The sequence below is a fragment of the Hypanus sabinus genome, chromosome 15, assembly GCF_030144855.1.
Source record: "Hypanus sabinus isolate sHypSab1 chromosome 15, sHypSab1.hap1, whole genome shotgun sequence".
In the NCBI taxonomy this organism is placed as follows: Eukaryota; Metazoa; Chordata; class Chondrichthyes; order Myliobatiformes; family Dasyatidae; genus Hypanus; species Hypanus sabinus.
In genome coordinates, this window is record NC_082720.1 from 6,575,338 (window position 1) to 6,587,658 (window position 12,321).

At 39.5% G+C, this 12,321-nt stretch overlaps 1 protein-coding gene across 1 annotated transcript in view; it reads right to left on the reverse strand.

Moving 5' to 3' along the window:
- The window catches only part of LOC132405284 (eukaryotic peptide chain release factor subunit 1), a 44,085-nt gene that overhangs the window by 18,225 nt on the left and 13,539 nt on the right, over positions 1 to 12,321 (reverse strand). Inside the window, exons 3-5 of the mRNA XM_059989968.1 lie at positions 8,478 to 8,617; positions 5,661 to 5,799; positions 2,675 to 2,865 (exon numbers count right to left, since the gene is read on the reverse strand). Coding sequence (XP_059845951.1) covers positions 2,675 to 2,865; positions 5,661 to 5,799; positions 8,478 to 8,617 — 470 coding nt within the window. The remainder of the gene's footprint in view (positions 1 to 2,674; positions 2,866 to 5,660; positions 5,800 to 8,477; positions 8,618 to 12,321) is intronic.

Below are 12,321 nucleotides of genomic sequence, written 5' to 3' on the forward strand. Positions count from 1 at the left end.
GAGCATATGTACAAAAGTAAGGGAGGGACGTTTAGGGGAGACATCGGGGTATGTGTGTGTGTGTGTGTGTGTGTGTGTGTGTGTGTGTGTGATCTGTCCACAGAAGTGTTGTGGAACATTACAGCACAGTACAGGCCCTTCAACGCTCCATGTTGTGCCGACCCATATAATCCTTTTTTAAAAAAAAGTACTAAACCCACACTACCCCATAACCCTTTATTTTTCTTTCATCCATGTGCCTGTCTAAGAGGCTTTTAAATACTCCTAATGTTTTAGCCTCCACCACCATCCCTGGCAAGGCATTCCAGGCACTCACAACCCTCTGTGTAAAAAAAAACAAACAAACAAAGAGTCCAGGCCTTAACCTAATTGAGATGCTGTGGCACGAACTGAAGAGGGCTGTTCATGTAAGATATCCCGGAAATATTGATGAACTGTAACAGTTTTGTATGGATGAATGGTCTAAAATTCCTCCTCGCATTGTGCAAGTCCGATCAGCAGCTACAGGAAACATTTGATGGGGGTTATACTAATAATTATGAGAGGCATAGATAGGGTGGATTGTCAGTACCTGTTACCCAGGGCAGCAATAGCAAACACTAGAAGGCATATAGGCATATGTACAAAATTAAGGGAGGGATGTTTAGGGAAGACATCGGGGGGGGGGGGGGGGGGGGGTGTGTGTGTGTGTTTTACACAGAGGGTTGTGAGTGCCTGGAATGCCTTGCCAGGGATGGTGGTGGAGGCTAAAACATTAGGGGTATTTAAGAGCCTCTTGGATGGGCACATGGATGAAAGAAAAATAAAGGGTTATGGGGTAGTGTGGGTTTAGTTCTTTTTTTAAGGATTATATGGGTCGGCACAACATGGAGGGCTGAAGGGCCTGTACTGTGCTGTAGAGTTCTATGGTTCTATATCCTTTCTGCCTAAACCACCTTCTGTTCTGATGCAGGGTTTTGACCTGCAACATTTACAATTCCATCCTCTACCCTCCTCCCTGTATCTCACCACTCTGATGCTATTTGTCCCACAGATTTCCTCTAGTGTTTGCAGTTTAGTATCTCATTTTGTTTTTTCACACCATTTAAGTTTCTGACTGAGGAAATCAGTTCAAGTCCTGGGTATCCTTTCTGATGGGCATTCCCAAAACTCTTGGCATATTAAGATGTAAATAGGAGTCCTGTGCAAAAAGCAGTCAGGTTGAGATATGCTTGGGGCCGGAATTCTTTTGGATTTTGAAATATATAACGTCTCATGCAGATAGCTTGGGATTTCCATCATTTTAAACTCTGAATTTATGTGCTACCAGTAAGCAGCTTTTGTCTTATTCTTGTTGATCACACAAATGTAGTTAACAGTAAAAATTATTTAATACCAAAGCAGCACAGTAGCATTAGCAGAATACCAACAAACAATGACAGGCTTAACAATCATCAGAGTACTTAGAGGATCAAAGATGGAGCAGGTCAATAATTTTAAAATTCCTGGGTGTTAACAACTGAGAAGACCTGTCCTGGATGCATCATATCAATACAATTGCAAAGAAACCACGGCAACGCCTCTACTTCCTCAGGAGTCCGTGGGGATTCAGCACGGCCTCAAAAACCTTGGCAAACTTCTATAGATGTGTGGTGGAAAGTGCAATGACTGGCAGTGCTACGGCCTAGTACATCACGGGTAAAACCCTCATAACCATTGAGCACATCTACATATGTTGCCGAAGGAAAGCAGCATTATCAAAGATCCTCATCACCCAGGCCTTGCTCTATTCTCAATGCTGTCATCAGGTAGAAGGTACAAGTGCTTCAGGATTTCCACCACCAGGTTCATGAACAGTTACTACCCCCCCAACCACCAGACTCTTGAACAAAAGGGAATAACTACAGTCATTTAAGGACTCTAGTTATTTCATGCTCATACTTAAAGCTATTTCTATCTGTATTTGCAGTTTGTTGACAAATGATCCTGCTTAAAATTACTGTTTCATAGATTTACTAAGTATCCCTGCAGAAAATCTCAAGATTGTATGTGGTGACATATATGTACTCTTTTAATACATTTTTACTTTGACGATGTCAAATTTTGATTAAAAAGTGTACAAATTCAATGTATTGTAACTTCTTTTTAGATTTTATGCAAAGTATAAACGCAATCAGCATTATATATTTGTTCTAGTGTTAAATTTTCATCACTGACTCTAAAATTTAATGTTGTTATGTATAGTATAAAAACAATCAGCATTGTAGCCTTATTCTGATGCTAGATTTTCCTGATAAGCAGACAGTTTAAAAATTTTATGCATGCTGTTTCTTAAATTTCTGCAACCAGCCTGCTGAATATTGACAATTACCTTCAATTTTCAGTTCATCATAATTGCTTGTTTCACGACCGACACACCATTAAGCTTACTCTGCATATGTTGACACTGACAATATACAATCGAGATCTTCATTTTTTGCTTTATATTTTTCATTAATATGTGAGGTCACTTCTCAGAACTGTCTGTAGTGCACAGAGATCTTGTGGAAATTTCCATTTATGTCAGCACTCAAAAAAAAAATTCAGATTTCGGAGGTTCTTGGATTCTGGTATTTTGGGTAAGAGGTACGCAACATGTACTAAACATTTCAGTGCTGTTTTACTCAGTCTATAGTCATGTTCTGCTTTAGCTTACCGGATCAAACATGTCCGACTGACTGAGCTCCGTTTTGAAATCAGCTGATCCTGCCAGAATAAGTCCTGCAACGTTCACCTTGTCACTGCTGATGAAGAGCTGCACAGCTGTCTCTGCTACTTTCCGCACATAGTTATGCCTCTTTTCCATTCGCAAGCGAGCAAAACGCAGGGCAGACTGGCCTCCTCTGCCTTTAAACACAGAACACCCGAATTCAAAAATCTATTAGCAAAGACACTTTCACAATATCCAACCAGTGAAACTAAAAAACCATAGATGTTGGAAATAAACAGCAAGACTCCATTTTTATATTCTTTCTAAACACCTGATGTGTTTCAAAGCTTCAATCACAATGTGTCTTAAAATAATAATCAAGAACCGGAATAACAAGTGCTTTATAAAGAAAGGCAGCTTCACAGTGCATTGACCTAGAGTGGCAGCTTGGGTCAGGAGTAAAGTTTGTAAATTTGTGATCACAGAATATCCCCTCAGCTCAGCTATCTAAAGATCAGTAAGAATTCACACAGTGATTTGAATGGGATCCTTAATCTATTCACACTATGCAGTCAACCTTTCTTTGTTATAACAAGTAAACTTATCAAAGATTATCCTCAACCTAAAACCAAAGTCTAAAAACATTCATGAAAGGAATTTCTTATGCAACAAGACTAAGACATCAACATCAAAAAAAATTATTCTAAAGATTTCCCAAAGAGAAATACAAGAACAGAGAACCAATGAATGATTCAGAGGAGGAGCAGTATACTCAGGCTCAGTCACTGGTTCAAAAACTCATCTGTGAAAGTGTCCCAAACAGCATCAATCTTGATTTTGGGAGGGGTGGGGAGGCAAGGAGAAGCATTTCCATTGCCTACTAACTTTAACATTAAAAATTCCTGACTTGCAAATTTTAAATCGCAAACTGTGCCTTCTTGGGTTCTTAGCCAGAGGAAACCTTAGTCCTATCAATATCTTTATTATAAGTGTCCCTTACTACTTAAACCTAGTGTCCCTAAGGGTACCCATGCAATCTATGATAGTAATTCAAATGTTTTAACTTAAATTTAGTAAGTTGTGAAAGGGAATTTATCCTTGGAATCAAAACTGAACAGAATGCTCCATATGGAGTGAAACAAATTATAGCAAAAATGAATTGCAGGAGTTGCTCATTAGTAGTGTGATAAGTAGAATTCAGGCCTGTCCCCTTTAATTAGAAATAGGCAGAGTAAAAGAACCAGAGAGGGCAGAGAAATAGGTGATCATGCAGCACTGAAATTCCGAGAGCTGCTGAAATCCTGAATCTAGGTTCAGTCTGCAAGGCCGTAAAATTCAATTCAGAAAATGCAATCATTTGGACAGGTGAGTGAGATCCATAAAATGAAAACGAGGTACCCTTTGTTAAGTATCAAATGTGATAGGTACTGGTGTGACTATAAGGGCTTCTCAAAAGCATTGAATAAGAAACAATTAACAAAAATAACAAGTAAATGTAAAGGGTGGCACTCTTTCTTAAATGGAAAGTGAATGAAGTGAGAGAAAGAACAGAAATATTACATATCTACTCTAGATCCTGGTAAGAGATGCAAGTATACAAATACAAAGCATCCAACAAATGTATTATTTCCTAGTTTCCAAAATTCTATTCAACTATCTTTCACATTGCTCCTTGGGATATTATTCTTTTCCTTGGGAGGCTACTGAAATTTGTCACGTGCCCAATCACCCTCATCAATTTTTATTGATGCACCATAGAAATACACTCTATCCAGATAAATGATGGTTTGGTATGGCAACTACTCTGCCTATGACTGCAAGAAACTGCAGAAAACTGTAGACACAGGTCAGCACATCATGGAACCCACCCTGTCAACTGTTTACATCTTGTGGTCTTGATAAAGTAGCCAACATAAAGACTTTGCCCTCCCCAGATAGTCTCTCTTCTCACCCATCCTATCAGGTAGAAGATACAAAATCCTGATAGCATATATCAAAGCTCAAATGACAGCTTCAACCCACTTTAAAAAATTACTCAACAGTTTCCAGCTACAATAAGATGCACTGACCTCACAATTTACTTCGCTATGACCTTTCATCTTATTGTCTGCCTGAACTGCACTTCCTCTGTAATACTTTACTCTGCACTCTTATTGTTTACCCCATACTACCATAATGCACCATTGTAATGAATTGATCTTCAAGAACAGTACGCAAAACAAGATTTCACAGTATCAAGGCATATGCAACAATAGTAAAACAATTTACTATAGACATCAGGCCCAAAAAAGCCAAGTGGATGAATGCCAACAGATCAAAAAGATAAACTGTTCCACCTTCATAGAAACTCTGGAAAACATTTCTGTTCAAACACAAGTACATTACAGTACAGATGCATAAAATGAACATACATGGGCTGAAATTCATGTCTATTCCTCACAATAAATTCATTAGCATTCAATTTCAAGGTCAGTTAGAATTTTTCTAAACTGAACAAGTTCATCAACATGACCTTCAGTAAACAAAATCTCTATATTGTCTCGTCAGGTTCTTGTGCTGATTCTGGATGTCATATTTAACATTTAAAAATACTTAAATTGCAAAAAAAAAACTTTATGTCCCTAAGTAACAAACATGGCGTAGCCACATTTTGAAAGTTCAGACCTCTTTTCTGGCACCAGTAATCTTTGCTGAAATGTTATACAGGAAGTGCACAGAGCAATCTGCTCTTGATTACACACAAATAGTTCTACTTGGATGCTGATGGTGTGTGAAGAAGTGGGACTGGGAGTGGTTCTTATACCTTCAACATGCAACGCCTAGGTAATACTTTCTTTCAACCCAATAACAAAAGATGCCACTGGCTTCTAAGGAAGGGGCTAAACTATAGACTGGTAGAGAGCATGTTAAACTTAGCATGCAAGGAAACAAATTCATAAAGAAATATCACAGTGGAGAGGAAATCTGTAAAAACCAACAGTTCCACCCATACCATGCTTCTTTGGTAGATCCACTGTGAATTTGTGTAGTACTTCTCGTGTGTTTCCCTGCAGAGTACCAAACAAAGCTCCAGTACCATCAATTACGATAAACCCGAACTTGCTGTCATCTGAAAGAAGTGCAGTAAGAGCCTTTCAAAAGAAGAAATAATGTATGTTAGCAATCTTGAAATGGAAAATAACCATAGTAGCTCGTGCAAGAGGTCTGCAGAAAGTCCCATTTGACAAGTCATTTTAATGACTCAGAAGGGTGGTTCACCTCAATTTGCACAGTTGTCCAAACATCAGGCTCTCACATCTCAACCTACAGATAGAGCACCCATGCTTCAGTAAGATCATTCACATCACTGAATTGAAGTCTTATATCCTATGCCAAAACAGCAACTTAAAATCTGGACAAGTAATAAGTGCAATCCTGAAGGAATGCAGATCTATTGCCATCTTTGAGCTGATGTACTCTATTAGGAGGTATGGGGAAAAAAAGTATCTGAACCCTCTCAGGCATGATCAGCATTTCTTTCTCTCCACTCAAAAAGCAGAAGTAAATTATCTGGTTTGTGAGGGAGCTTATGATGACCAAATTGACTGGCTCTTTTAATATAATGCAACTTTGAAAATACAGCATTCATTTCCTTCATTATAAGCTTCAAAAGAATGTTCCTTGTTCTTAAAATCAAGTCAACTGGAGCACTTCTAATGTCAGAGGTTATAAACAGAGGAAATTTTCCAGAAAACAAATATTAAAATATAGCATTTCCTCCATATTTCTGAATCTCGACTTGCACTTTCCTCCAGCAACATGAAAGAGCTGGAAGGATGGCAAGGGCAGAAAAGAAAAAGAAAAAGGGGTAGAAAACAAAGGTAAGTTTCTTGTTGCCATCTTAAGTAGCCACTTTGCTTTTGAAAACCTGCAAAAGGTCAATGTCTGGATATGTCTAAATTGATATTACAATAGTTCCTCAAGGAAATTAAAATAATGAGACTTTACATTGAGAATGATTTTTCATCCATTTATTCTAATAGGCTAGAAATAAATTGTGAATTCATTTGAAAAAACATTATTTGAAATCATTGCAGAAAATGTTGGCAGATCAGTCAGCATCTGTAGAAAAAGAATTACTGTTTCCCGTCCACAACTCCAGAGAACTTACGAAGTTAGAAATCAATCAATTTAAGCTTCAGATCAGTGAATGGAATGGAAAAAAACAGAAACTGGCTGGAGTCCAAACAGTGGTAGCAGTGCTTACCAAGAGGCAGTGATGCTTTGTTAATCACTGAAGATCTGTCTGATGCAGATGCAAGAGAATGGAAACAGGAGGGAAAAAGAACACTGGAATTAAGAGATAAAAATCAATGGAGAAATAAAATACTTCTTTTGCTAGAAACCTGAAAAAAAACAGAATTCCAGAAATATTCCAGGTCAGGCAGCATTGATGAAGATGGAAGCAAAAGTAACAGCTGAATATACGTCATCAGAATGAGCCAGTTGCGATACAAGAGATAGAAATGGTGGACAAACTGTGACAAGTTTTCTCTGTAGAAGATACAAACAGTATGCCAGAAATTCAGAGCTATCAGAGGGCAGAAGAGAGTGGTTGTGTATTTTGCAATTACTGTTGCTATTACTAAGAAGATGCTTGGGAAGCTGAAAGATGATAAGTTACCTGGATGACATGAACTTTTCTGGAAAACCTGCTCACCTCTACCAGAAAGCTTACACTGGGGAGGAAATTCATTTTTCAGCAGGACACTGCCAGAGCATTGATGATGTGGCTTTGAATGATGGAAATTAAGGTCCTTGAGTGGCCCAGTCAGACTAATAATCTTAACCCGATTGATTATCCCTGGGGCAGGACCTCAAGATTGCTGTCCACCGCCATTCCCCAACTAACCTGGCATAGCTTGAGCAATTTTGCAAGAAGATATGAGTAAATCTTGCTCCATCACCTTGTGCAAAGTTAACAGATACTTATCCAAAAAGACTACTGGCTGTAATAGTTGAACCACCTCTCACAGCTAAGTACTCTGCAAAGAAATTTGAACTTGAATTTGAAAAGAAAAAATACTTTTGAACTGCTGCCCTTTCAGTTTTTGAATCTAGTTTTTCACGCTTTACACTTTTTGCCTTTTTGGGCTCTATTGTGAAAAAAGTATGTGATTCACAAGTAAAAATTCTCAATTAAACTGAAAAAAATTCCCTGGTTATAATACTCATTTACATGAACAAAGAGCTGGGATGAATACTTTTACTAGGCACTAGTTAAAGTGGAAGTTCAAAGGTACTTATTTAGCAAGGGCATCAAAGGTTATGAGAAGAAGGCAGAAGAATGACAGGGAAAGTAAATCAGTCATTTTCAAATCTGAAACTATTGAAAGTAATCTCCAGCTCTGGGCTGTACCAGTTCAGAGAGTTGGTTTATCAGGCTTACTTGGACTTCACTGGAACAGGGCAAGAAGCTGAAAAGCAGAGAGATCGAAATGGGAATGGACACTTACAATACAAATTAACAATCAATGATGGGAAAGGGAAACACGTTTTACAAGTGGGCGCCCTATACAGCATGTTTGCTCCAGTGTACCACTATAATAAGACCATAAGATATAGGAGCAGAAGTAGGACCAAGTACACTACACCGAAAACGATGCAATTTTTTTGTATCTTTTTAAAAAATGGCAATCTGAAATAAATAGGGAACACTCAAAAATCAGCTAAATTTTTTGAAGAGGCTGTGAGCTGATAAATGAGATACTGCTCAGAACTTAGACCATGCACTCAAGAAAAAATATAACTTCTAAATGCTTCAACTTACCTCTGTATGAAATTTGTTATCACAGAGATATAAAGATGTATTAATTGGTTTGAAGGGCTCAAAATCAATGTTAACTTTCTTTTCTTTGCCTTCTTCTGTTACAATTGTTCCACAGTAGACGACCAAACCATTGGGTGGTACTACATAAACACAGTAAAGAGCAAGTATTAACATTTAAAGTAACAGATGGATGGAACAAATTTTGTGTATGTACAACAGATGTGTGGATCAGGGTTTCAACAGATGAACAGTGGTAGCAGCAAGGTCAGTGGTGGCTAAGTGTTTTTTTTCACTTTGTGGAGAATAATGCAGAGGTATACAACTTGACTCAAGAACCAGAGGCCTGGTCAAACAATCCGGAGACACAAAGTCAAATGCCAGCATGCACGTGCGCGCGCAAGCACACAGATAAATAATCAAGATCAAAAAGTTAATTCCAGTACATGAAACAAATTAAGTTTACAAACATTCAAGTTGCTCATTAACATTATTCAGGGAAGGAAATTCCGAAAAGAGGTTGCTGTCCAAGTTGTATGCCATCTTGGACAATGTCTCCCATCCACTCCATAATGTACTGGTTAGGCACAGGAGTACGTTCAGCCACAGACTCATTCCACCGAGATGCAACACTAAGCGTTATAGGAAGTCATTCCTGCCTGTGGCCATCAAACTTTACAACTCCCCCCTCGGAGTGTCAGACACCCTGAGCCAATCGGCTGGTCCTGGACTTATTTCCACTTGGAATAATTTACTTATTATTATTTAATTATTTATGGCTTTATATTGCTATATTTCTACACTATTCTTGGTTGGTGCAACTGTAACGAAACCCAATTTCCCTAAAGGCATACATAACTTGAATGCCACAATGCACTCTAAAGTACCATTCTGGTTTCCTGCAATTATGGATGGGAAGCCTTTTCACCAGCACCCATAACCAATGAAATAACAAACAAAGGAGCTGGTTATGGACTACAGGAGGAATGGAGACAGGCTAACCCCTACTGACATCAATGAATCTGGGACTGAAATGGTGAACAGCTTTAAGTTCCTAGGCATACACATCACCAAGGATCTGTACGTACCAGCTGTGGTAAAAAAAATCACAAAGGTGCCTCTTTCACCTCCGATGGTTGGCGAAGTTTGGCAGGGGTCCCAAATCCTAAGGACTTTCTACAGGGGGACAATTAAGAGCATCCTGACAGGCTGCATCACTGCCTGGTATGAAACTATACTTCCCTCAATCGCAGGACTGTGCAGAGAGGGTTGAAGACAGCCCAGCACATTTGTAGATGTGAACTTCCCACTATTCAGGATATTTACAAAGATGTGTGTGTAAAAAGGGCCCAAAGGATCATTGGAGACCCGAGTCATCCCAACTGCTACCGTCCAGGAAATGGTACCGCAGCATAAGAGCCAGGATCAACAGGCTCCAGGACAACTTATTCCACAAGGCCATCAGACTGATTAATTCATGGTGATACAATTGTATTTCTATGTTATATTGACTGTCCTGCTGTACATACTATTTATTACAAATTGCACATTACACATTTAGAAAGAGACGTAACATAAAGATTTTTATTCCTCATGTATATGAAGGATGTAAGTAATAAAAGTCAATTCAATTCAACATGATCTGAAGTATGGGTGAAGATCAAATCTGAGATGATACTGTAAATGGTCTATCTCAGGCTCAAGGCAAGAGGATGGCTGCAACAAGGCTAGGAAATAAATGTTTTTGACGGTCAAGGCATGAACAACTATTGCCATTATTCCAAACCATCAAAGGAAGACAACTCATGCGTTATTCCCAAGAGCCTCACTGTATCTCCAACTGCTGCTGTGCAAGTTGACATAGTTCCACTGATATATTTTTTTTCCCAATATTCAAGGGAATTAATACCTTAGTACTCCAAAAACACCTGGTCAAGTCAACTGGCTCCCCATTATTCTCCCAATCCATATGGCAAAACTGTGGCTCAGAAAAACAAGTTAAATATTCTCCTCTAATAATAGTACTTCAGGACAATTATCCCTCACTTTAGTGGTTACAGTAATAATGTCATTAAATACACTGAGTATTTGCGGTTAGGAATTTCATCTGTGAACACAGTAATATTTCAGACTGTAAAATCTTAGTGGCAGTACAGTACAAGGACACTGACTAGGGTACAGTTTGTAGCATACACTTGCATACATAGCAAGCTGCTGGATAATAAAGAACTTCACCTAATTACATCCATTCTTTTATCTGCATTCCTTTTCCATATTTCTATTCCTTGGCAGTTGGTTGCCACTTGTAGTTGAAAACATAGAACATAGTACAGCACATTACAGGCCCTTCGGCCCCAACGTTGCACCAACCATCAAACCCTGCCTCCCATATAACCCCCCAACCTTAAATTCCTCCTAGTAGTCACTTAAACTTCATTAGTGTATCTGCCTCCACCACTGACTCAGGCAGTGTATTCAATGTACCAACCACTCTCTGAGTGAAAAACCTTCCTCTAATATCCCCCTAGAACTTCTCTCCCCTTACCCTAAAACCATGTCCTCTTGTACTGAACAGTGGTGCTCTGGGGAAGAGGCGCTGGCTGTCCACTCGGTCTATTCCTCTTAATATCTTGTACACCTCTATTATGTCTCCTCTCATCCTCCTCCTCTCCAAAGAGTAAAGCCCTAGCTCCCTTAATCTCTGATCATAATCCATACTTTAAACCAGGCAGCATCCTGGTAAATCTCCTCTGTAACCTTTCCAATGCTTCCACATCCTTCCTATAGTGAGGCGACCAGAAATGGACACAATACTCCAAGTGTGGCCTAACTAGAGTTTTATAGAGCTGCATCATTACATTGCGTCTCTTAAACTCTATCCCTTGACTTATGAAAGCTAACACCCCATAAGCTTTCTTAGCTACTCTATTTACCTGTGAAGCAACTTTCAGGGATCTGTGGTAACGTACCCCCAGATCCCTCTGCTCCTCCACACTAGCAAGTATCCTGCCATTTACTTTGTACTCTGCCTTGGAGTTTGTCCTTCCAAAGTGTACCACCTCACACTTCTCCGGGTTGAACTCCATCTGCCACTTCTCAACCCACTTCTGCATCACTATCAATGTCTCTCTGCAATCTTTGACAATCCTCTACACTATCCACACCACCACCAACTTTTGTGTCGTCTGCAAACTTGCCAACCCACTCTTCTAACCCCACATCCAGGTCGTTAATAAAAATCACAAAAAGTAGAGATCCCAGAACCGATCCTTGTGGGACACCACTAGTCACAACCCTCCAAATTGAATGTATTCCCTCCACCATGACCCTCTGCCTTCTGCAGGCAAGCCAATTCTGAATCCACCTGGCCAAACTTCCCTGGATCCCATGCCTTCTAACTTTCTGAACAAGTCTACCGTGTGGAACCTTGTCAAATGCCTTACTAAAATCCATGTAGATCACATCCACTGCACTACCCTCATCTATATGCCTGGTCACCTCCTCAAAGAACTCTATCAGACACAATAGCAGACACAATCTGCCCTTCATAAAGCCATGATGACTGTCCCTGATCAGATAATGATTCTCTAAATGCCCATAGATCCTATCTCTAAGAATCTTTTCCAACAGCTTTCCCACCACAGAGGTAAGGCTCACTGGTCTATAATTACCCAGACTATCTCTACTACCTTGTTTGAACAAGGGGACAACATTCGCCTCCCTCCAATCCTCTGGTACCATTCTTGTGGACAACGAGGACATAAAGATCCTAGCCAGAGGCTCAGCAATCTCTTCCCTCGCCTCGTGGAGTAGCCTGGGGAATATTCCGTCAGGCCCCGGGGACTTA